General features: G+C 40.9%; 2 protein-coding genes across 2 annotated transcripts in view; one reads left to right on the top strand and one right to left on the bottom strand.

Moving 5' to 3' along the window:
* Positions 1 to 2,209: 2,209 nt before the first annotated feature.
* Positions 2,210 to 13,471, bottom strand: LOC139400973 (ELL-associated factor 2-like). The gene is made up of 6 exons (XM_071145498.1): positions 13,289 to 13,471; positions 12,756 to 12,850; positions 12,532 to 12,668; positions 12,165 to 12,337; positions 11,549 to 11,818; positions 2,210 to 3,788 (listed from the first exon to the last, which is right to left on the bottom strand). The coding sequence occupies exons 1-6, from the start codon at positions 13,389 to 13,391 to the stop codon at positions 3,739 to 3,741; spliced, it is 828 nt and encodes a 275-aa protein (XP_071001599.1). The 5' UTR covers positions 13,392 to 13,471; the 3' UTR covers positions 2,210 to 3,738.
* Positions 13,472 to 17,684: 4,213 nt separating this feature from the next.
* The window catches only part of LOC139400928 (uncharacterized), an 80,269-nt gene continuing 73,438 nt past the window's right edge, over positions 17,685 to 24,515 (top strand). The window contains exon 1 of the mRNA XM_071145473.1: positions 17,685 to 17,870. The gene's annotated coding sequence lies outside the window, so the exon portion shown is untranslated. The remainder of the gene's footprint in view (positions 17,871 to 24,515) is intronic.

Consider the following 24,515-nt stretch of genomic DNA (forward strand, 5'->3'; position numbering starts at 1 on the left):
AGTGGGCCAATGCTCACCTTCGATTGCCAGAACTGTACTCTTACAGGATTAATCCCAGTTTCAACTGTACCAGGCAGATGGCAGTCAACGTGTATGGCATTGTGTGGATGAGCGGTTTGCTGATTTCAACATTGTGAACAGAGTGCCCCATGGTGGCAGTGGGGTTATTGTAAGGGAAGCCATACACAACGGTAAGCAAACATAATTGTGTTTTATACGATGGCAATTTAAATGCACAGAGATACCGTGACAAGATCCTGAGGCCCATTGTCATGCCATTCATCTGCCGCCATCACCTCATGATGCACGGTCCCATGTCGCAAGGATCTGAACAACACAAACATGAAAATGTCCCAGTTCTTTCATGGCCTGCATACTCACCAGACATGTCACCCATTGAGTATGTTTGGGATGCTCTGGATCGACATGTACGACAACATGTTCCATTTTCCAACAATATTCAGCAACTTCGCACAGCCATCGAAGAGGAGTGGGACAAGATTCAGGCCCCAATCAACAGCCTGATCAACTCAATGTGAAGGAGATGTGGCATTCTGCTTGATGCAAATGGTGGTCACACCAGATACTGACTGGTTTTCTGATTCACAGACCTACCTTTATTTTTTCTTCAGGTATCTGTGACCAACAGATGCATATCTGTACTCCTAGTCATGTGAAATCCATAGATTAGGGCCTAATTAATGTATTCCCTTATATCAACTGTAACTATATTTATATAGCAAACCTGACAACACATCACTCCTGACATACAGAAGCAAGAACCCTTTACAGAAATGTATGTGAAGAAAACAATATTTCTCAGTCTGCTCAACTGAGCTAATGATAACCACCGCAGCTACATAGGTTACAGCCAATGTGCTCTGTCCTTCTTGCCTGGGTTAACATAGTGGTAATGTAATGTAGCCTATGTATAGCCCATTTATTTGTGTTTGGATCAAATGTGAATGTGATCAAATTTGGTTAAATTCTACCTATTGTATCTCTGTGTTTACATGTCTATATTTCCAAGATGTATGAAGATATAATAGAAATTCATATGATTTATATGTTTAAGGTAATGTTAAGATAATGACTAAAATTATTCTACCCTGTCACTGTATAATGGAGTGAAATGTATTTGAATCATAAGACTAGAATTCTTATGATTGTGTGTGCATAGGACAGGTTAAGACTTTTAGAAGGACAGGTTAAGGACAGGTTAAGACCATTTAGAAGTATAGGCGAGACAGTGTGCCTAAGAAAATACTGAGAACAATTCAACTGTTTGACCCGACCGGGCTAGAACTCAGAGAAACTTATGATAGGACAGGGAGTACTTCTCAAGGTTTCTCTAATCTCGGGGGAATGGAACTGTCAGCTGGGTAGTGATACACAGTGGTGAGAACTATGGGGAAAAGATACAACTCACCTACTGTTCGTGTGTATGTATGTGCGTAGGATATCTACTGTTTGTGTGGAAGTATGTGCGTAAGTAAGGAGCAAGGTATAAAATGGATGTCTTTGTATAATGGACTTCAGAACGTTCTCGTGAATAAACTGTACTAACCTTTAGCTGAGTCTTTGCCTAATTATTATTAAACCCATGGTCTTACAAACCTCAGGGATTGGTCAAAGCTATTGATTGTTAGTTATCATTGGAATTGAAAATTGTGACAATACCCTAATGATGTTTGTTTGTGTATATAGGGCAGACAACTGACTACTTGTATTCCACATTTTAGCAATGTCAGAGCTTGCAATATTGGGTTAAATTAGTTTGTGGCCCACCCCAAGCCAGACATTATTCTGTACTTTTAGAGTTTAGGGGGTATGTCCCAATATCTATCAATTTAACCACTTTTGCAGTAAAATATTTTTACACAAACATCCGTTTCATAAACGGGAGACAGAGATGTGAAAAAAACATGGTTGTTTTGTTCTACCTTGGGTAGGGGTATCTAAAAAAGATGGGGCCTTGCCAAATGTATCCCTCTGATAGCAAATCACAATATGTTTCTATATTTGGTAACATTTCAATTTACATCTAGGAATATCACTGGCAGAATTTCTAATTTGCAAAGTTTTTTAAACTATATTAGTATTGCACAGCATCTGGGGTTCCCCCCCCCCCCAACTTGAGTAAGAGAATAGTGCATAACGAAGTATTCCAACATATAATAAGATAAATAAAAGAGACCTAACACAAACGCTGACAAACAATAACGTTTTATTTATCGAAAATGAAAAAAGTCAAAATAGCTACTTATTCATGACCACCTACTGAATTCAAAATTCTTCCAACATATTACTATTATTATTACAATTTCTCATTATTTATCCAGTCAGAGGCTGTTTCCTCACTCTCTGCCCTTCTTTCCCAGTTGCCCGAGTTTGTTATGAGAGGTCATGGTTGTTACATCCCAATAATCTCTCCTTTCTCCTGAAGTGTGCACTCATTCACAACTCCCCACAAATATAAAGTCATTGGATTGGTGGAGGCATGGGCAAGGTAGAGATTCCATATGCCAGTGATTTCCTTTCGAATCCATGAAGGGAAGTGAACAAGTGCACACTTCGGGAGAAAGGAGAGATTGCGACGCACCATGTGTTCTAACATAAAACACAAATTTCCTGTTTACAGAGATGGTGCAGTTGCAAGATATGAGATATGACCTGGGCTCTTTCTCAGAAGTCTTTCCTGGATTCCTCACGTGTCTCATGAATTCCTTGACGAATCACCTCTTTCTTAATATTCAAATGGATAAGATCCAAGCTTAATACCCTCAATCCTTCTTCTCCAATGCATTTTTTAGAACGAGTCAAATCAGCAAAGCACTTTTGGAGACTCACCCCTGTAACAATAGCAACAGAAGAGATCGTAGTGAACGGAAAAGCAGTTCTAATTACAGGCACTAGGAGTTTACCTACACCTCCATTGCTCTGACGCCCATAGAATATAATAAGCGGTTGGTCTTTGAGTAAATATGTTAAATATAAATAATCATAAGTCAGATTCAAGTATTGAAGGTTTAAAGCTACAAAGCCAAGTAATCTTTCAAATACATTAAGTAGCAACACTGAGCAAAATCTAAATTGTGTGTACCCCACACTAGGCTAAATCAATCCATTTCAAGTAGTGCAATAGTTTCTTCAAATACCCCCCACCTTGATATGTTCCTTGGCCAAATATATTAAACAAAAATTAACTTGAAGATAATTCCTAATAAACTAAATGATATGACTGCTTCAACCTATTCCCTATATTTTAAGAGTAATTATTTCACAGCAGAAAGGCTAAGTACTACAACTAATAAAACACTGACGCTATCCTTGATAACAGCAGTACCTTGTCTGTTCGAATCAGGAGTATGGTTCCCAGTTCACTTTGGCCAACTAGTAAATAATAAAATGTACAGTGAAAATAATCCAGTTCAAATGTGTAGATAAGAGAATTGATCACAACTATTGGCCCATGTCTGTCAAAAAGGCACTAACAGACAGACAAGTCAGACTATTGATAGAATTAAGACACATTAAAACTGAAATGCTGGTGGGGTGCTGAGCGGTGTTGCAGGGGTGCAGTCTTGTTTGGCATTAAGAAGATCACATCCATATTCCATCTTCTTATTCCACTTCTGTTGTAACTGTAAAGGACGCCCATCCATCTGGAGGTCAGTGCAGCTGTCCACAGACTGACCTCTTGAACACACCCACAGCATTATAGTGGTCACTCACTGGTCAGTCATCGTCACTTTCACTGCCCGACTCACTTAATTGCAGGTCATTCTCTGCAAAAAGGTGGAAGTGGGAAAGTTATAAATCCATAGAGTTCAAGTGGTGCATTTAACATCAACACCCCCATACCATGACACAATATAGAGAATTGGAAAAACACACTTCTAGCCTGACTAGGTTCTGTATAGGTCTTACACGTACAGTATAGCCTACATTAGGGTTGGGCGATATTACGGTATAAATCGTAAATCAACCATTTTTGACAGACATCGTCAATGGCGATGACATGATGATGTGTCAGACAATAGTACAGACGTGGCCAAAAGTTGAGAATGACACAAATATTAATTTCCAAAGTTTGCTTCTTCAGTGTCTTTAGATATTTTTGTCAGATGTTACTATGGAATACTGAAGTATAATTACAAGCATTTCATACGTGTCAAAGGCTTTTATTGACGAATACATAAAATTGACGCAAAGAGTCAATATTTGCAGTGTTGATCCCCCGATCCCGCAGCTGAATCAACTTTAGGACACGGTCCTGGCGCTTGCTGGACTTTCTTGGGCGCCCTGAAGCCTTCTTCACAAGAATAGAACCGCTCTCCTTGAAGTTCTTGATGATCCAATAAATGGTTGATTTAGGTGCAATCTTACTGGCAGCAATATCCAATAGCCTGTGAAGCCCTTTTTGTGCAAAGCATTGATAATGGCACGCGTTTCCTCACAGGTAACCATATTTGACAGAGGAAGAACAATGATTCCAAGCACCACCCTCCTTTTGAAGTTTCCAGTCTGTTATTCGAACTCAATCAGCATGACAGAGTGATCGCCAGCCTTGTCCTCACCAACACTCACACCTGTGTTAACAAAAGAATCACTAACATGTCAGCTGGTCCTTTTGTGACAGGGCTGAAATGCAGTGGAAATGTTTTTTTTGGGAGTCAGTTCATTTGCATGGCAAAGAGGGACTTTGCAATTAATTGCAATTCATCTGATCACTCTTCATAACATTCTGGAGTATATGCAAATTGCCATCATACAAACTGAGGCAGACTTTGTGAAAATGTATATTTGTGTCATTCAAAACTTTTGGCTACTGTTCAAAAGTTTGGGGTCACTTAGCTTTTCTTTAAAAAATAAGGACATTTCTTTTTTTTTGTCCATTAAAATAACATCAAAATGATCAGAAATGCAGTGTAGACATTAATGTTGTAAATGACTATTGTAGCTGGAAACGGCAGAATATTTATGTAATATCTACACAGGCATACAGAAGCCCATTATCAGCAACCATGTGGCGGCAGGGTAGCCTAGTGGTTAGAGCGTTGGACTAGTAACCGGAAGGTTGCGAGTTCAAACCCCCGAGCTGACAAGGTACAAATCTGTCGTTCTGCCCCTGAACAGGCAGTTAACCCACTGTTCCCAGGCCGTCATTGAAAATAAGAATTTGTTCTTAACTGACTTGCCTGGTTAAATAAAGGTAAAATAAAATAAAAAAAAAAATGTGTTCCAATGGCATGTTGTGTTAGCTAATCCAAGTTTATCATTTTAAAAGGCTAATTGATCATTAGAAAACCCTTTTGCAATTATGTTAGCACAGCTGAAAAAGGTTGTGCTGATTAAAGAACCAATAAAACTGGCCTTTAGACTAGTTGAGTATCTGGAGCGTCAGCATTTGTGGGATTACAGGTTCAAAATGGCCAGAAACAAAGTACTTTCTTCTGAAACTCACCAGTCTATTCTTGTTCTGAGAAATTAAGGCGAGAAATGTGAGAAATTGCCAAGAAACTGAATATCTCATGTAATGCTGTGTCCTACTCCCATCACAGAACAGCACAAACTGGTGTCTACATTAGTGTCAAGTTTGAGAAACAAACGCCTCACAAGACCTCAACTGGCAGCTTCATTAAATAGTATACACAAAACACCAGTCGCAAAGTCAACAATGAAGAGGCGACTCCGGGATGCTGGCCTTCTAGGCAGAGTTAAAAAGAAAAAGCCCTATCAGGCACTGGAAAGAGAAACTCTGCCTCGAAGGCCAGCATCCTAGAGTCGCCTCTTCACTGTTGACATTGCGACTGGTGTTTTGCGGGTACTATTTAATGAAGCTACCAGTTGAGGACTTGTGAGACGTAGACGTTCACAACATAGACATTTACAACATTAACAATGTCTACACTTTATTTCTGATCAATTTGATGTTATTTAAAAAATTTACAACATTTTTGCTTTTCTTTCTAAAACTAGGAAATGACCCCAAACTTTTGAACGGTAGTGTATACATAGTGAAGCCATCAAAACTATGAAATAACACCTATGAAATCATTTAACCAAAAGTGTTACACAAATCAAAATATATTTAACATGCTGACCAGACGTCGTGTGGGCCGCAAAATAAATTTAGAAATCCATGTTATTCAATTATTGCACCCACACTGCTCGCACACGCCAACGAGTGTCTGCGATGCCAAGGGCTAAAATATAACTCCTTTCTATTTCTGACGCAGATCGCGCTGAAAGTCCTGCCTCTCCCATCTCCTCAGTGGTTTATAGAAGCAGGTACCCACGTGCCATCTCCTCATTGGTTATACCCACGTGGGTATAAGACTAAGACTAAATGTTTTGCCGGTTGTCGTGGTAAAAGTGTAGATGCCAATCACCATATAAATTCAAAGATGAAAAAGCCTGGAAGGAGGAGAGATGACTTGAAACGATTCGGTTGGCCGTTTCGTGTGTGGATTAATTGTCGGAGTGGAAGACCTTGTGCATTTCAGGTAAAATAACAACTCAATGTTTATATCCCAGGACAAATTAGCTAGCAACAGCAAGCTAGCTAAATAGGACAAATTAGCTAGCGAGTGCAAGCTAACTAGCTAAATTGACATACATGTTTAATGCTTTTCAACCTGTCCCCAAATTAATGTCATTGGTTCAGAGTTTTTAAAATATTTTAACCTGCGTGTTGTGATCGCGTTTGATGTAGGGGGACAAAATACATTTATGCACGATGGTACATGCGCGCAGCCGGTCTGGGTTCCGTGTAAGAATCTTCAAAGTAGCCACCCTTTGCCTTGACAGATTCACACACGTGGCATTCTCTCAATCAGCTTCATGAGGAATGCTTTTCCAACAGTCTTGAAGGAGTTCCCACATATGCTGAGCACTTGTTGGCTGCTTTTCCTTCACTCTGCGGTCCAACTTATCCCAAACCATCTCAATTAGGTTGAGGTCGGGTGATTGTGGAGGCCAGGTAATTTGATGCAGCACTCCATCACTCTCCTTGGTCAATTAGCCCTTACAGTTTTTGGTTGTCATTGTCCTGTTGAAAAACAAATGATAGTGGGAATAAGCCCAAACCAGATGGGATGGCGTATCGCTGCAGAATGCTGTGGTAGCCATGCCGGTTAAGTGTGCCTTGAATTCTAAATAAATCACAGTGTCACCAGCAAAGCACCCCCACACCACCTTCTCCATGCTTCACGGTAGAAACCACACAGGCAGAGGTCATCCAATCACCTACTCTGCAGTTGGAACCCAAAATCTCAAATTTGGACTAAAAAAAAAAAAAAAAAAAAAAAAAGGAGAGATTTCCACCGGTCTAATGTCCATTGCTCACGTTTTTGGCCCAAGCAAGTCTTCTTATTATTGGTGTAATTTAGCAGTGGTTTCTTTGCAACAATTTGATCATGAAGGCCTGATTCACAGTCTCCTCTGAACAGTTGATGTTGAGATGTGTCTGTTACTTGAACTCTGTGAAGCATTTATTTGGGCTGCAATTTCTGAGGCTGGTAACTCTAATGAACTTATCCTCTGCAGAAGAGGTAACTCTGGGTCTTCCTTTCCTGTGGTGCTCCTCATGAGAGCCAGTTTCATCAGGGCACTTGATGGTTTTTGCAACTGCACTTGAAGAAACTTTCAAAGTTCTTGAAATTTTCCGGATTGACTGACCTTCATGTCTTAAAAAGTAATGATGGACTGTCATTTCTCTTTGCTTATTTGAGCTGTTCTTGCCATATCATGGACTTGGTATTTTACCAAATAGGGCTATCTTCTGTATACCACCCCTACCTTGTCACAACACAACTGATTGTCTCAAATGCATTAAGGAAAGAAATTCAACAAATTCACTTTTAACTGAAATGCATTCCAGGTGCATGAAACTTGAGAAAATGCAGAGTGTGCAATGTTGTCATCAAGGCAAAAGGTGGCTACTTTGAAAAATCTTACATATATTTTATTTGTTTAACACTTTTTTGGTTACTACATGATTACATGTGTTATTTCATAGTTTTGAAGTCTTCATTATTATTCTACAATGTAGAAGATTGTAAAATAAAGAAAATCCCTTGAATGAGTAGGTATATATATATATATATATATATTTATTATTTTTATTTACAGACATGCCAAATTACCTACCTACTCCAATTTGCCATAGCCTTTTTCAATAAATATGTGGTAGGTAGGTAGACTTAGCCTACTATTCACATAATGCAAGAGTAGGTCTACAATGTATATTGTAGATGCAGCGCAGCGTGCCAAAAGCTGAGCAAAATGTCATGATCAACTTTCAAATGAATCTAGGAGGCCAGTAACAGAGTTCGATCTCAGAAAGTTGTTGTTGGTAAATAGCCTACATAAAAACATGATATGGTAATAATGAGAAAGAGAGAACCAACAATTGCCATATAGAATAATCACATGGGAAGTTAAAAGAAACCTTAATTTTCTGGCCTCCAACTGACCAAAGCTTCAGGAAAAACCAATTGTGTGCAGCCGGAAACACCATGCAAACCAATGAAGTAAACGTTACAAGTTAAACTTAGAAATTAATATTTCTGTTATTGTGGAAGTGTTTATTCGCATCCTTGAATTGCGCAACTGGCATTACATAAGCTCCAAAAGCAGCACTTTCGGTAAGCAGGAACAAAAAAAAGAAGAAATGTCCCCTATAAAAAGACTAACACACCTTTGGATAGGCTACACATTACTAAATAAATAAGTGTTAAATTACCCCAAAAAATGACACTGCAAATAAGTATTTTAAGGCACAGAACATTTTGGCCTAGGATGCATGTGTGAATACAGGCTTTGAAAATTAAACAAATAAAAAGTGCAATGAAGAACCATTGACTATTTTTCCTGTCATTATATAATTAGCTGACAATGTTCTGGCAAGGAACACAAGCATGTTCACCTTTTCTAGCTTTAATAGACTGCGGAGCAGGGTAACAATATTGCCTGCCGTTGGCCTACTGAAAACACATTCAGACAGAACGCTTTTTGCAAGCGAAGTTGGCCAAGAGCAGAAAGCGACCATCATTCCCTCTCCACCAAGCCAGAGGGTCATCATCTCCTCTGATTACATCTTTGACTACAGTGGCTTGTGAAAGTATTCACCCCCTTGGCATTTTTTATATTTTGTTGCCTTACAACCTGGAATTCAAATAGATTTTTGGGGGGTTTGTATCATTTTATTTACACAACATGCCTACCACTTCGAAGATGCAAAATATTTTTTCTTGTGAAACAAATAAGAAATAAGACAAAAACAAAAACAGAAAACTTGAGCGTGCATAACTATTCATCCCCCCAAAGTCAATACTTTGTAGAGCCACCTTTTGCAGCAATTACAGCTGCAAGTCTCTTGGGGTATGTCCCTATAAGCTTGGCACATCTAGCCACTGGGAGTTTTGCCCATTCGTCAAGGCAAAACTGCTCCAGCTCCTTCAAGTTGGATGGGCTCTGCTGGTGTACAGAAATATTTAAGTCATACCACAGATTTTCAATTGGATTGAGGTCTGGGCTTTGACTAGCCCATTCCAAGACATTTAAATGTTTCCCCTTAAAACACTTGAGTGTTGCTTTAGCAGTATGCTTAGGGTCATTGTCCTGCTGGAAGGTGAACCTCCGTCCCAGTCTCAAATCTCTAGAAGACAAACAGGTTTCCCTCAAGAATTCCCCTGTATTTAGCACCATCCATCATTCCTTCAATTCTGACAAGTTCCCCAGTCCCTGCCAATGAAAAACATCCCTGCTGTGCCACCACCATGCTTCACTGTGGGGATAGGGTTCTCGGGGTGATGAGAGGTGTTGGGTTTGCGCCAGACAGTGTTTTTTTGATAGCCAAAAAGCTCAATTTTAGTCTCATCTGACCAGAGTACCTTCTTCCATATGTTTGGGGAGTCTCCCACATGCCCTTTGGCGAACACCAAACGTGTTTGCTTATTTATTTCTTTAAGCAATGGCTTTTTTTCTGGCAACTATTCCGTAAAGCCCAGCTCTGTGGAGTGTACGGCTTAAAGTGGTCCTATGGACAGATACTCCAATCTCCGCTTTGCAGCTCCTTCAGGGTTATCTTTGGTCTCTTTGTTGCCTCTCTGATTAATGCCCTCCCTGCCTGGTCTGTGAGGTTTGGTGGACGGCCCGCTCTTGACAGGTTTGTTGTGGTGCCATATTCTTTCAATTTTTTAATAATGGATTTAAATGGTGCTCCGTGGGATGTTCAAAGTTTCTGATCTTTTTTTACAACCCAACCCTGATCTGTACTTCTCCACAACTTTGTCCCTGACCTGTTTGGACGTGTCCTTGGTCTTCATGGTGCCGCTTACTTGGTGGTGCCCTTTGCTTAGTGGTGTTGCAGACCCTGGGGCTTTTCCGAACAGGTGTTCATATACTGAAATCATGTGACACTTAATTTGTTAAAGTCCCCCTGTGTGCAATCTGTGTGACTTCAGAAGGTAATTGGTTGCACCAGATCTTATTTAGGGGATTCATAGCAAAGGGGGTGAATACATATGCACGCACCACTTTTCCATTTGGAATGTTTTTTTCATTTCACTTCACCAATAAAAATCTGTTTAAAATACAGGTTGCAATGCAACAAAATAGGAAAAATTCCAAGGGGGACGAATACTTTTGCAAGGCACTGTAGGTAGGATGTGAGTTCTGCGCTGGCCCGCTGTTGTGCACTTAGTGACTGTTTGCTTAGCTCTCCCAAGAAGACTGCCCATTGATTTGTTCTATTGTGAACATGCCCAATTGATCTCAGTCAAAATTGTCCGAAATCACCATTGAAAGGGTTTCGTATCGCACTGTAGGCCTACAATGTTTAGTTCCAAATCACCATTCAAAGTTATCAGTACCACATACAACCATATGTTTGGTTTATATTTATCAAATGTATTTGCACACAAGAAAATACAATATTGGTAAGATGATTTCCACATCGAAGTCTAATGATTAGACTCTAAATCGGGTGATTTGTGCATGACAGAGGCTTCATTACAGATAATTTACTGCGTTGCTAGGCAACACAACTACACGCTCCCCCAGCCCTGGGAAAAATAAATAAATAGACAATACAATCGTATATCAACAATGTTTGGACAGGTCGATGAGACGATGTGTCATTCCAGACATCGCCCAACCCTAGCCTACATCCACAGTAATGCAAAAATAAATTCTGATATGGCAATGCAAATATAAAAATGGTTCTATACAAGTATTTAAAAGCTGCGATGTGTAACTTTTTGGGCGACCAACCAAATTCTCATTGAAAGCAAGTCTAAGATGCTATGCTTCCTGTTCTTAAGTTTCTTTTACTTTCTGTTTTGTACACCAGCTTCAAACAGCTGAAAATACAATATTTTTGGTTATTTAAATGATATTTCAGAGCGGTTTAGATGGTATAATGATTCTTGTTTTGTCACAAAGTGAAATTAAGTGAACTATTAGAGTTTTACAGGAGAGGAGACTGACACAGAAAGTAAGTGAGAGCGAGAGAGACAGGAAGATATAGGGATGAACTTACTTAGTGTGCTCAATAGGTGTCCTCCACTGCGAGTTGGTGATGGTGGGGAGGTGGTGGTGGTGACAGTGGTGAGGACAGGCATGCCCTGGTGGGGTGGTGGCCCTGTGGGGGGACCCCCAGGGGGTCTAGGGGGAGGGGGGTGCCGGGACTCGTCCTCAGAGTCACTACCGCTGGAACTGTCCCCACTACTGGAGGATGAGGAGCTGTGGGAGTCTGAGGACGAGTCCCCACTACTCATCTGGTCCATGACCCGCGCCTCTGCCATTAGCTCTGTAGCACGCACACACACACACACACACACACACACACACACACACACACACACACACACACACACACACACACACACACACACACACACACACAGATATGACCATGGACTAGAATTTGTACAAATATACAGAACAAAAATATAAAACCCAACATGCAACAATTTCAAAGATTTCACTGGTCAGGTCATATCAGGAAATCAGTCAATTGAAATAAATAAATTGTGTCCTAATCTATGGATTTCACACTTGTCCCCAGCACAAATGTCAAATTACTGGAATATTTTATTAGATGGTTTGAGAGAAGGATAGCTTTTACACATGATGCTCTACTTGTGGTTACATACCTCTCTCAATGTCATCCATGGGGGAGGCAGGGGACATATTCTCTTTGGGAGGAGAGCTCTTGGAGCCTGCTGGGGTCTTGCTGCTGCTACCATTACCACTAGTCTTCATCTGCTGGCTCAGACGACTGGTCTGCTGCTCTATACGAGACTGGATCTTACTGCTGCCTTCAGCCCTGACAACAAACAAACGATTATAGTTAACAACTAAATATGTAATGCAAATCAGAATGACAAGATAATCTAGATAGGAAGCAGTTCAAAATGGGGAGTTAGTGTCCAATAAGAAATGCTTATTGTTTCTCCATTGCAAAAATGTTTTGCTACAGTTTGCCCAAATAAACAAGTTGACCGTAGTCTGTCCACCCACCTGGTCTTCTTGACAGCAATGTTGCTGTTGAGTTTCTCCAGACGGTACTCTCCAGTATCGTGGTTTACGATGAGAATACATTCCTTCATATAAGGCCTCTTGGATCCTTTGAAGACTGTTACAGGGGCAGTGGATCCCTATGTTAAAACGGAAAATCAAGGTAATCAGTTGATCACTGGATATAGAGATTAAAGGAGGGGATAATTTATGTGCTTAATTCTTACCTCCAGATTGGGCAGTGTGATAGTAACTAGTTCTCCCTTTCCCACCTCCAGCTCCCCCACACAGGCGGTGTCAATGGAGGCTGGTTTAAAGTCATCTGGATCAAAGAGATAAGAACAGTCTGAGCTCCAAACTACTGAATTACACAGCAAAGCATATGGGCAGACTGAAGGCTACGCACAAAAACATCCTTGGTTTGGTCCATTCTGATAAAATGAAGTTGAAGTTACCATTGTTCATCAACAGATGGAGCCACAAGGCCACCACTATTGTTGTAGCTACTCAAACGAATCAATGGATGCCAGAAGCAAGTGCGGCTAGCCAAAAGCCCAATTAAAAGTACAAACATGTAATAGTACGGTTTAAACAAAGGACTCTAAATGGACCACTAGATCACTTTTAATAAAGTGACATCAATTTAGACGAAGTAGCTAGCTATTTAATTTGAATCATACATTTTGGGGATTAACGTTAACTAGCTAGCTAATAGTATCATAGCAAGCTAGCTAGCAAGTATGATCAAAATGCCACTTACATCTCACCGTGTGGTAAGCGCCTTTTGGTTGTTTCTCAAATGTTTCGCCTAATTTCAAAACATGTTCGAGATTATCAAAGTTTGAGTATGTTATTCCATTCATATTCTAGTAAAGGTTTCAACCATATGTTAACAAACATTAAACTTTCCACCTCCATTCGATACCATCTATGAGCGAATTATGGACTTCAAGAGATAAAATTCTGCCCTTTCTTCGTTGTGATTGGTCAGACTGGTCTATTTGCGTTTTTTGATTCGTTCAAAGGCTTGTCAATCAACAATTGAATAATTTCAGGCGGAAGTAGTTTCCGTGCTAATGTCACATGACATGGATTTTCATAAAACAGTACAGTACAGTATGAAGATAGACTAAAACTGCTTCTCCAATAGAAATCCCCGATCACGCTTATAAACGATGTCATGGCGACGTTGGCTAGCTAAGCTCATGCGCAAAAACACGTCATCAGTTTGTTCTTATGTCAGAAGATTTTGTTGTGAGTTAGAAGATTTTATTTTAAAATAAACTACTATTAATGTTCATTGGAGAGACTGATATTTTGTTTTATTTTGATCCAAATGATATGGACGGTGATTTAACATTCAAAGCTCATTTGTTTATTCTTTATCCATAAAATGAAGTGGGCGGAGAACAAAACCCTCTTCACGTTATTGAAGATAGAATTGAAATATTATTTTGAAATGATCAGTAAATGTAAAAACAAAAAAGCAATACGCACCATAAAACTTTAATACAAATTGAAAATGTATCTTGATATGTAATACTGTTAGTTTTATGTACTATTTTTTGTATATTTCTGTTTTGTGTTTGTTTTATTCATAATAATAAAAAATAAAAAAGTCTAACGGTCGTCTCGTGCCTAACCGCACATGTGCAGGCCGTCAAATCAAAGACACTCCTTCGATATAAAGTAGATTTTTACGAAAATGAAATGTTTCATATTGTCACTTTCACGACGTTGGAGTAATAACATGTTCAACTACTTAAGACATTGTGTGAAATCTAAGTTGTGCGTTTAGATTTTGAGACAATTCACAACTAATGAAGAATCTTTCACTTCTCTCATTGACTTATCAAACCCCAAACACCGGCCTGGTCTGTTTCGTAAACATTCCCGGGAGTCTCACGATGTTGCGCCTCTGGGCTTTGAAACTCTGTGTTATAACCTTACAAGTGTTTTATCTTTATGGAGCTTCTACACTATATATACAAAATATATATACTATATATTAAACATGGCACCGTCATAGGATGCCACCTTTCCAACAAATCAATTTTGTCAAATTTTTGCCCTGCTAGAGCTGCCCCATCAACTGAAAGTGCTGTTATTGTGAAGTGGAAATGTCTAGGAGCTACACCTGCAAAGTGGTAGGCCACACAAGCTCACAGAACAGGACTGACGAGTGCTGAAGCGTGTAGAGCGTAAAAATCATCTGTCATCGGTTGCAACACTCAATATTGAGTTTCAAACTGCCTTTGGCAGCAAGGTCAGCACAAGAACTGTTGATAGGAAGCTTCATGAAATGGGTTTTCTTGACCGAGCAGTTGCACACAAGCCTAAGATCACCATGCACAATGCCAAGCGTCAGCTGGACTGGTGTAAAGCTTGCCGCCATTGGACTCTGGAGCAGTGGACACACATTCTCTGGAGTGATGAATCACGCTTCACCATCTGGCAGTCCGACAGACTAAACTGGGTTTGGCGAATTCCTGGAGAACGCTACCTGCCCCAATGCATAGTGCCAACTGTAAAGTTTGGTGGAGGAGGAATAATGGTCTGGGACTTTTTTTCATGGTTCGGGCTAGGCCCCTTAGTTCCAGTGATGGGAAATCATAACGCTACAGGATACAATGACATTCTAGACAATTTTGTGTTTCCAACTTTGTGGCAACAGTTAGGGGAAGTCCCTTTCCTGTTTCAGCATGAGAATGTCCCTGTGCACAAAGCGAGGTCCATACAGAAATGCTTTGTTGAGATGTGTGTAGAAGAACTTGACTGGCCTGCACAGAGCCCTCACCTCAACCCCATCAAACCCCTTTGGAATGAATTGGAATGCTGACTGCGAGCCAGGCCTAATTGCCTAACATCAGTGCCCAACCTTACTAATGCTCTTGTGACCGAAAGGAAGCATATCCTCGCAGGAATGTTCCAACATCTATTGGAAAGCTTTTGCAGAAGAGTGGAGGGTATTATAGCAGCAAAAGGGGGACCAACTCCATATGAATGCCCATGATTTTGGAATGAGATGTTTAACGAGCAGGTGTCCAACATACTTTTGGTCATGTAGTGTATATGACAACATCACACAGAACAGAGTGTGATGGAGAGGAGTCGTCGATGGCCTGCTCCAAAGATTTGATGGGCCTATAATAAGTAGACAAACAAACACAGCCAAGGCCCAATTCAGACGTTTTTATATCAATATCAAATAATTTCTGGGTAACAATTAAGTAGGCTACCTCAATGGAATAGATTTCCATTAAAATAGGCAAAATAGCTGTTTAGCAAAAAACTCCAACTGAAAACTTGCTGGCAGAGAGGTTTGGAACTCTCTTTGTTATTAGTCTATTAACCAATTTAATAGATGCCATGGAAAGCCAAAACTATTCAAACTTTCTGATTAGAAGGTACTGTGTAGATTGTATTCTCAACCAGCAACTATCAGGAAATAACACTGCACAATGTTTTTCATACTTTTACAGTGTTAGTTTCATCAGCTGTTGTAATATGAAATAAAACACAAAAATAAAACACAAAAATAATGTTTTTGACTGCACTGGGCCTTTTACCCTTTTCAACTCTTAGAACTTTTGATGTTATTAAAGACAACATACAGCATATAGCCAAGTATTTCATAATACAGACCAGCATTGTTTGCATTGTTAAAAAAGAGTTGTGATTCTTAAGACAATGAGAGAGATACAGTAGCCTAGTAGGCCAATACTTTGAACAGCTGGTCTAAGTAATGAATTAGTTACAGTCATTTGCTACTATGACGATGGAATAGCTGAGCCTATGGGGCCGGGCTCTAACCCGAAAGCCTTGTTGTGGTAATAATAAGCTCTTTTCCTTTCCTAATCTGCTAATGAATCCTAATCCTTTAATGCCTGCTATGTCTGTACTTTTGCTGTCTGCATAAACCATAGCCTATGTACCCCATTTAAACAGTAGGCTAGCTAGAGGATCAATTGTAGAGAAAGAGAACGTGAAGATTATGCAAGTCAAGACCACATTCATATGACAACATTGGTCACTGTAACTGTATATGCCCGAATCACCTCAACGAGCTGAAAAGGTTGAAGTGCCAATCCCATCAGCTTCGTCTGGACCATGTTGTTGGAGAATGACGTCAAGTGTGGTGTGTTCCTGTAAATGACAACCAGGTAGAGAGGGAGGGAGGGAGGGAGAGAGACAGCGAGGGAGGGAAAGAGGGAGACAGAGAGGTAGGGAGGTAGCGAGACAGAGAGGGAGGGAGGGAGGGAATGAGAGAGACAATTGGCAATATAATGAAAGAGAAAGGATGAGGTGAGGTAGAAGGGTAAAAGGCCTATAGAGATATAATGATAGGGTGGAGTGGAGAACACTGAAATGTAAATTAAAGGGGAGGGAAAGAGAGAGAGAGATTCTTTGCTAATTTATGGTGCAAATGTGTACAGTGCAGTACTTTTGGTAGACCCAACCAAAAACTTGGCATAGGCCTACTGCATCTTTACCATATTAGTGTATGGTATCCATGACGAGAGCCCCATCCATGTGAAAGGAAAGCAGTAGGGGTTCTGTCAACATGAATGGAAGGAAACAAAGGCAATCCTATGGTGATATCAGTTGCCAGGGATTGCCCTTGAACTATCCTAGCAGCAATGTTGAACTTTCCCTAATGATATTGATGGGCCACAAAGGAGGATCCTCCATGTGCAGTAAGTTAATAGCCAGGCAGGGAGAGAGAGAATACCCCTGCCCCTTTTTTCACCATAGGATCCAGTGTCAGGCTGTGTAACAGCATATTGCAGGCTGAGTGGCTGACTTTACAACTAAGATATGTCCATTCATGACCAGGTTTCATCTACTATTACGAGCTGAATGGAGCATAACCTGCTTATAGGCCTGGTGACAATAGTGTCAGTGTAATAAATTAAACAAAGCAACAACACAATGTAACAGTGTGATATACAGTATAACACATTTTTAATTGCCACTGGACATTATCTTAAATGTGTTGGATTTTTGTGTAGCCTATGCAAAAACCCCCCCTCCTCCCGTCCTGTTTCCAAGGAGACTTCGTTTGTGAAGCGTGCTGTATTACAGCGTTATACATTGGGGACACGAGTGTTCCCAAAAAATGCTCGCGCAACAAAGATACAAACACACCTATTATATCTCGTGAATTTGAAGAAGAAAAAATAGAGCGTTAAAACGTCAGCAAATCGATGAAAGCCAACGCGCAGACAAGCGAGTTTAGCTGCAAGTGACACTGTTGGTCCGGGATTCGGACCATTTGGAATGGAAATCTGCTCGATTCTCTGAGGAGGTGCTACTTTGAAAAGTAGCCTACTACTATACATGTAAGTAGGCCTATGAAATATACATACTTCTTTGGCTGTAGCAATTTTGCAAGATAATGTCCCATGCTGATTACAGTAGCGGTTTTCTATTGAGGGATACGGAACAAAGCGAGCTGTGATTGTAGCTAATGTCGAAGTAAACGATAGGCTTTATATTATTATGTTTTGTGACTGAATGTGTCACCTATTTAGGATGATTTTATTGCGTTATATTATTATTCTATTGTTGGGAGGGCAACAATTATACAGCCGTTATGCATGCACTGTACAGTAGAGTAGTCTCACCTTTCCACTCATTAGTGCTCATTCCGAAAAAAGGTGACAACAGGAACAGTTTGCCTTTGTCCATGCCAAGATGAGAGTATAGGGCTCCATGGGCTGCTGACCAGTAGCTCTGTCTTGAACATTTTTATCAGATGAGTATAATTTGACTGGGGAGCTGTATAGGCTACTTTAATCGGTCTGTGTGGTCTCCGTGTTGTGTCTACGACCTATCTATCTCGTAAAACCCTATCTAGGTGAGGGAGAAGTGAGAGCTGCAGGAAAGGTCATCAACAAAGCAATTTATGCTGCATGCGTGGCTGTAAATAACTTAACCGCATTACCTGAATAAAAGGTGTCAGGGATGGAAACAGCTGCCCCACTGAGCTGTAATCTCACCTGGGGAGTTCTGCTTTAGAGCAGGCTGCAGTCTGTCATCAACGGTACCAGGGCCGGTTTTGTGCCGAAAATCTCCCCCCTTCCAGAATCTTCTAATTTCCTTAATTTTGTGACTGGAGTCAAATACTTTCTGTGTCACACATCAGAGTCAAATACTTCCTATAGAACAAACTTCACGTCAGCAGGATCGGCAACCGAAATTAATAATGTATGTGTGTTATATTAAACATAGAGCAGGGAGATTTCGGGCACTACACTGTCTAGCTTTTTGGGTGCTCATTCACGACTGAGTGATGATGGCCTATTTTGAAATTCGGTATGCCTAACTTGGGTTTGAGGGTATTAAAAATATAACATTTTCTTGAGACAATATATGTGGACATAGGCAGCAGTTGCAATTGAAGGATGCATTTTATGCATATTCTACTGAATTAAAATATAAACGCAGCATGTAAAGTGTTAGTCCCATTTTTCATGAGATGAAATTAAAGCTCCCCAAAATGTACCATCTGCACAAAACGCTTATTTCTCTCATATTTTGTACACAAATTAGTTTACATCCCTGTTAGTGAGCATTTCTATTTTGCCAAGATAATCCATCCACCTGACAGGTGTGGCATATCGGGAATTTGATTAAACAGCATGATCATTACAGAGGTACACCTTGTGCAGGGGACAATAAAAGGCCACTCTAAAATGTGCAGTTATTGTTTCACAACACAATGCCACAGATGTTTCGAGGGAGAGTGCAATTGGCATGCTGACTGCAGGAATGTAACCAGAGCTATTGCCAGATAAATTAATGTTCCTTTCTCTACCATAAGTCACCTCCAATGTCGTTTTAGAGAATTTGGCAGTACGTCCAGCCGGCCTCACAACCGCAGACCACATGTAACCACACCAGCCCAGGACCTCCACATCCAGCTTCTTCACCTTCTTCGTCTAAGACCAGCCACTCGTACAGCTGATGAAACTGATGAGTGTTTCTGTCTTAAACTCATTCTGACTGGCTGTGCCCGGCTCCCCAGTGGGTGGGCCTATTCCATCCCAGGCCTACCCATGGCTGCGCCCCTGTCAATTCATGTGAAATCCATAGATTAGGTCCTAGTCAACAGGTAAAAAGTAGAGTTGCAATTCAACGGCTCAGACACAAGACATATGTGGCAGGGTCTACAGACAATCACGGATTACAAAGGGAAAACCAGCCAAGTCGCTGACACCGACGTCTTGCTCCCAGACAAGCTAAACACCTTTTTTGTCCACTTTGAGGATAACACAGCGCATTCAATGTGGCTCGCTCCCAAGGACTGTGAGCGCTCGTTCTCCGTGGCCGATGTGAGTAAGACATTTAAGCGTGTTAACCCTCTCAAGACTGCCGGCCCAGACGGCATCCATAGCCGCATCCTCAGAGCATGCGCAGACCAGCTGGCTGGAGTGTTTAAAGACATATTCAATCTCTCCCAACCCAGTGTGCTGTCCCCACTTGCTTCAAGATGTCCACCATTGTTCCTGTACTCAAGAAAGAAAAGGTAACTGAACTAAATTACTATCGCCCGGTAGCATTTATTTATGTCATCATGAAGTGCTTTGAGAGGCTAGTTAAGGATAATATCACCTCAACCTTACCTGACACACTAGATCCACTTCAATTTGCTTACCGCCCCAATAGATTCACAGACCATGCACTCGCCATTCCACTGCACTTTGCCCTATCCCACCTGGACAAGAGGAATACCTAGAATGCTGTTCATTGACTATATCTCAGCCTTCAACACTATAGTACCCTCCAAGCTCATTATCAAGCTTGGAGCCCAGGGTCTGAACCCCGCCCTGTGCAATTGGGTCCTGGACTTCCTGACGGGCCACCCCCAGGTGGTGAAGGTAGGAAACAACACTTCCACTTCACTGATCCTCAACATAAGTGTCCATCAAGGGTGCGTACTCAGACCCTCCTGTACTCCCTGTTCACCCATGACTGTGTGGCCACACATGCCTCCAACTCAGTCATCAAGTTTGCAGACGACACAACCATAGTAGGCCTGATTACCAACAATGACGAGACAGGTTACAGGGAGGAGCTGAGGGCCCTGGCGGAGTGGTGACAGGAAAATAACCTCAGGAGGTGGAAGAAATTTGGCTTGGCCCCCAAGACCCTCACAAACTTTTACAGATGTACAATTGAGTGTATCCTGTCTGGCTGTATCACCGTCTGGTACAGCAACTGCACCGGCAGCAACCGCAGGGCTCTCCAGAGGGTGGTGCGGTCTGCCCAACGCATTACCAGGGGCACACTGCCTGCCCTCGATGATACCTACATTATCCGATGTCACATGAGGACATCAATCACTCGAGCCATGGCCTGTTGACCCCGATATCATTCAGAAGGCGAGGTCAGCACAGGTGCATCAAAGCTGGGACCGAGAGACTAAAAAACAGCTTCTATCTCAAGGCCAACCGACTTTTAAATAGCCATCACTAGCCGGCTACCACCCGGTTACGCAACCCTGCACCTTAGAAGCTGCTGCCCTATATACATAGACATGGAATCACTGGTCACTTGAATAATGTTTACATACTGCTTTACTCATTTCACATCTATATACTGTATTCTATTCTACTGTATTTTAGTCAATGCCACTCTGACATTGTTCGTCTTAATATTTATATATTTCTTAATTCCATTATTTTACTTTTAGATTTATGTGTATTGTTGTGACTACTGCAATGTTGGAGCTAGGAACACAAGCATTTCGCTACACCCGCAATAACATCTGCTAAATATGTGTGTGTGACCAATAACATTTGATTTGATTTCCTTATATGAACTGTAACTCATGAAAAAAATTGAAATTGTTGCATGTTGCGTTCATATTTTTGTTCAGTATATAATGATATTCAATAGGCTACATCTGTCGGTACAAACTTTGATTGAGAAATGATGACATCATAAAAAATACAAATAAATGTGGGGAGGGGGGGGGGTGCCTAAACACCTAAACAAATAGCACTACACCACTCCTCAGGGGCAAAACATTTTAGTGGTCACCCCCCTCTCCTGCAGTTCTACAAATTTTGTCATTGGGCAGAGAGAAAAAATTAGCAGTTTTACAGCAAATTTTCTACAACTCTACCCATTTTTCCATGGGGTGGAGATCAGTTTTAAAGCTCATTTCCTCCACTTCTTTACAACATGACTTATGCCATGTTTATGACATCTAAGTGAGAGACAAAAAAATCAATGGAGGCCCCCTGGAGGTCAGGGCCCCTGGATATGCGCCCTGCGTGCCAGGTTTGTATTCGGCCATGATTGCTACAAGTTTAGATAGCTGGCTAGACTAACTTACCAATCTAAAATAGTTTATCTGACAAGACTAATTGAGTGACAGTCAGTGACTGACATTTCAAGAGAAAAATAGCTGATGCAGAACCAAGCGGCCTGGTGCCATGAGCGACCGCTTATGTTGCTTATGCCTGGAGCGGCCCTGAGTGGTGCTAAGGCTTAATGTAGGACTAAAGCCAAGTATCAAAATTTTGGTAGAGCAGGAGGAGCAGGTGCACTCCAGCCTTTACGGAGCAGCATGGGTAAATGATGACTAAGCTCCTGGCGTTTCACTGGTTTGATAGGGCCCAAGAGCGGTAGAGGTTTTATAGAGTCAGAAGTACCTTTTTAAAGTTGCAATATGTAACTTTTTGGGCGATCCGAACAAAATCACACAGAAATGTCATTTATAGATCTGTCATTCCTTAATAAAAGCAAGTCTAAGAAGTGGTAGATCTGTTGTATGTGCTCTATTTTGTCATCAAAGTCTGGCATTCTCTGGATGAAATCATGCTGGATTGACCGCATGGCCAATGTTTTCAGACGCTTTAAATCCTTAAACCCAGACTTGGACCACACACCCTCTCCACAAAATAGCAGACAAGGGAAGCAAAATAGAGATTGCTTTGCGATGCTCGCAGTTAGCTACTGATTCCTTCCAAACCACTCATTTTTGAATTTGCAATTTTCCAGTAGATTATCGATGTGATTCATGATGATGACTGCTTGTCTAGCTAGCTAGCTTGCTAGCTAAGATATTGAAAGTATGATGTTGACATGAGCTACGGTAGATAAAACATGATTTGACATTTTGTCTGTGGCCAATGACCTTGAGCCTTCTTGGACGGGCACTTTTACTGTAAATCTATGGCAGCAGCCAAGGGGGCTTGACCTGCCTAGCTTGTAGATTCTGCAGTAACATAGTATCCCCATGAATGGCAGAACACTGAGCCAATCACGGCACAACTAGAGAAGATTTCCAACTCCTACGCTCTGTTCTTTTGTTGGCTGCCCCTCATCACAGAAAGTACTGAGCTAGACCTGCATTTTGGAGCTTCCTTACTCAAGAAAGAGACCATGTTTGTATGCGGCTTTATTAACTCAAGGATACATTTTTACATTGTTTGCAAACTGATATGTGACACGAATTAATGCCATAATATAAAAAATATATATTAATAGTACCAGTCAAAAGTTTGGACACACCTACTCATTCAAGGGTTTTCCTTTATTTTAACTATTTTCTACATTGTAGAATAATAGTGAAGACATCACACTATGAAATAACACAAATGGAATCATGTAGTAACCAAAAAAGTGTTAGAAAGATCAAAATATACTTTATAGTTGAGATTCTTCAAAGTAGGCTTCCTATGCCTTGATGACAGTTTGCACACTCTTGGCATTCTCTCAACCAGCTTCATTATGTAGTCACCTGGGGTGCATTCAATTAACAGGTGTGCCTTGTTAAAAGTACATTTGTGGAATTTCTTTCCTTAATGCGTTTCATCCAATCAGTTGTGTTGTGACAAGGTAGGGGTGGTATACAGAAGATAGCCCCATTTGGTAAAATACCAAGTCCATATTATGGAAAGAACAGCTCAAATAAGCAAAGAGAAACAACAGTCCATCATTACTTTAAGACATGAAGGTCAGTCAATCCGGAAAATTTCAAGAACTTTGAAAGTTTCTTCAAGTGCAGTTGTAAAAACCATCAAGGGGAAATGATGAATCTGTGGCTATGAGTACCGCCACAGGAAAGGAAAACCCAGAGTTACCTCTGCTGCAGAGGATATGTTCATTAGAGTTACCAGCCCAAATAAATGCTTTACAGAGTTAAAGTAACAGACACATCTCAACATCAACTGTTCAGAGGAGACTGTGTGAATCAGGCCGTCATTGTCGTATTGCTGCAAATAAACTACTACTTAAAGGACACCAATAAGAAGAAGAGACTTGCTTGGGCCAAGAAACATGAGCAATGGACATTAGACCGGTGGAAATCTGTCCTTTGGTCTGAGGAGTCCAAATTTGAGATTTTTGGTTCCAACCGCCGTGTCTTTGTGAGACGCAGAGGAGGTGAACGGATGATCTCCATATGTGTGGTTCCCACCGTGAAGCATGGAGGAAGAGGTGTGTTGGTGCTTTGCTTTTAAATTCAAGGCACACTTAACCAGGATGGCTACCACATCATTCTGCAGCTATACGCCATCTATCTGGAATGCGCTTAGTGGGACTATCCTTTCTTTCTCAATAGGACAATGACCCAACACACCTCCAGGCTGTTCAAGGGCTATTTGACCAAGGAGAGTGATGGAGTGCTGCATCAGATGACCTGGCCTCCACAATCACCTGACCTCAACCCAAATGAGATGGTTTGGGATGAGTTTGGGAAGTGTTGGACCGCAGAGTGAAGGAAACGCAGCCAACAAGTGCTCAGCATATTTGGGAACTTCTTCAAGACTGTTGAAAAAGCATTCCAGGTGTGCAAAGCTGTCATCAAAAGGCAAAGGGTGGCTACTTTGAAGAATCTAACATTTAAAATATATTTTGATTTGTTTAACACTTGTTTTGGTCACTACATTTTCCATATGTGTTATTTCATAGAAAATAGTAAAAATAAAGAAAATCCCTTGAATGAGTAGGTGTGTCCAAACTTTTAACGG

The sequence above is a fragment of the Oncorhynchus clarkii genome, chromosome 3 (genome assembly GCF_045791955.1).
Source record: "Oncorhynchus clarkii lewisi isolate Uvic-CL-2024 chromosome 3, UVic_Ocla_1.0, whole genome shotgun sequence".
Lineage (NCBI taxonomy): Eukaryota > Metazoa > Chordata > Actinopteri > Salmoniformes > Salmonidae > Oncorhynchus > Oncorhynchus clarkii.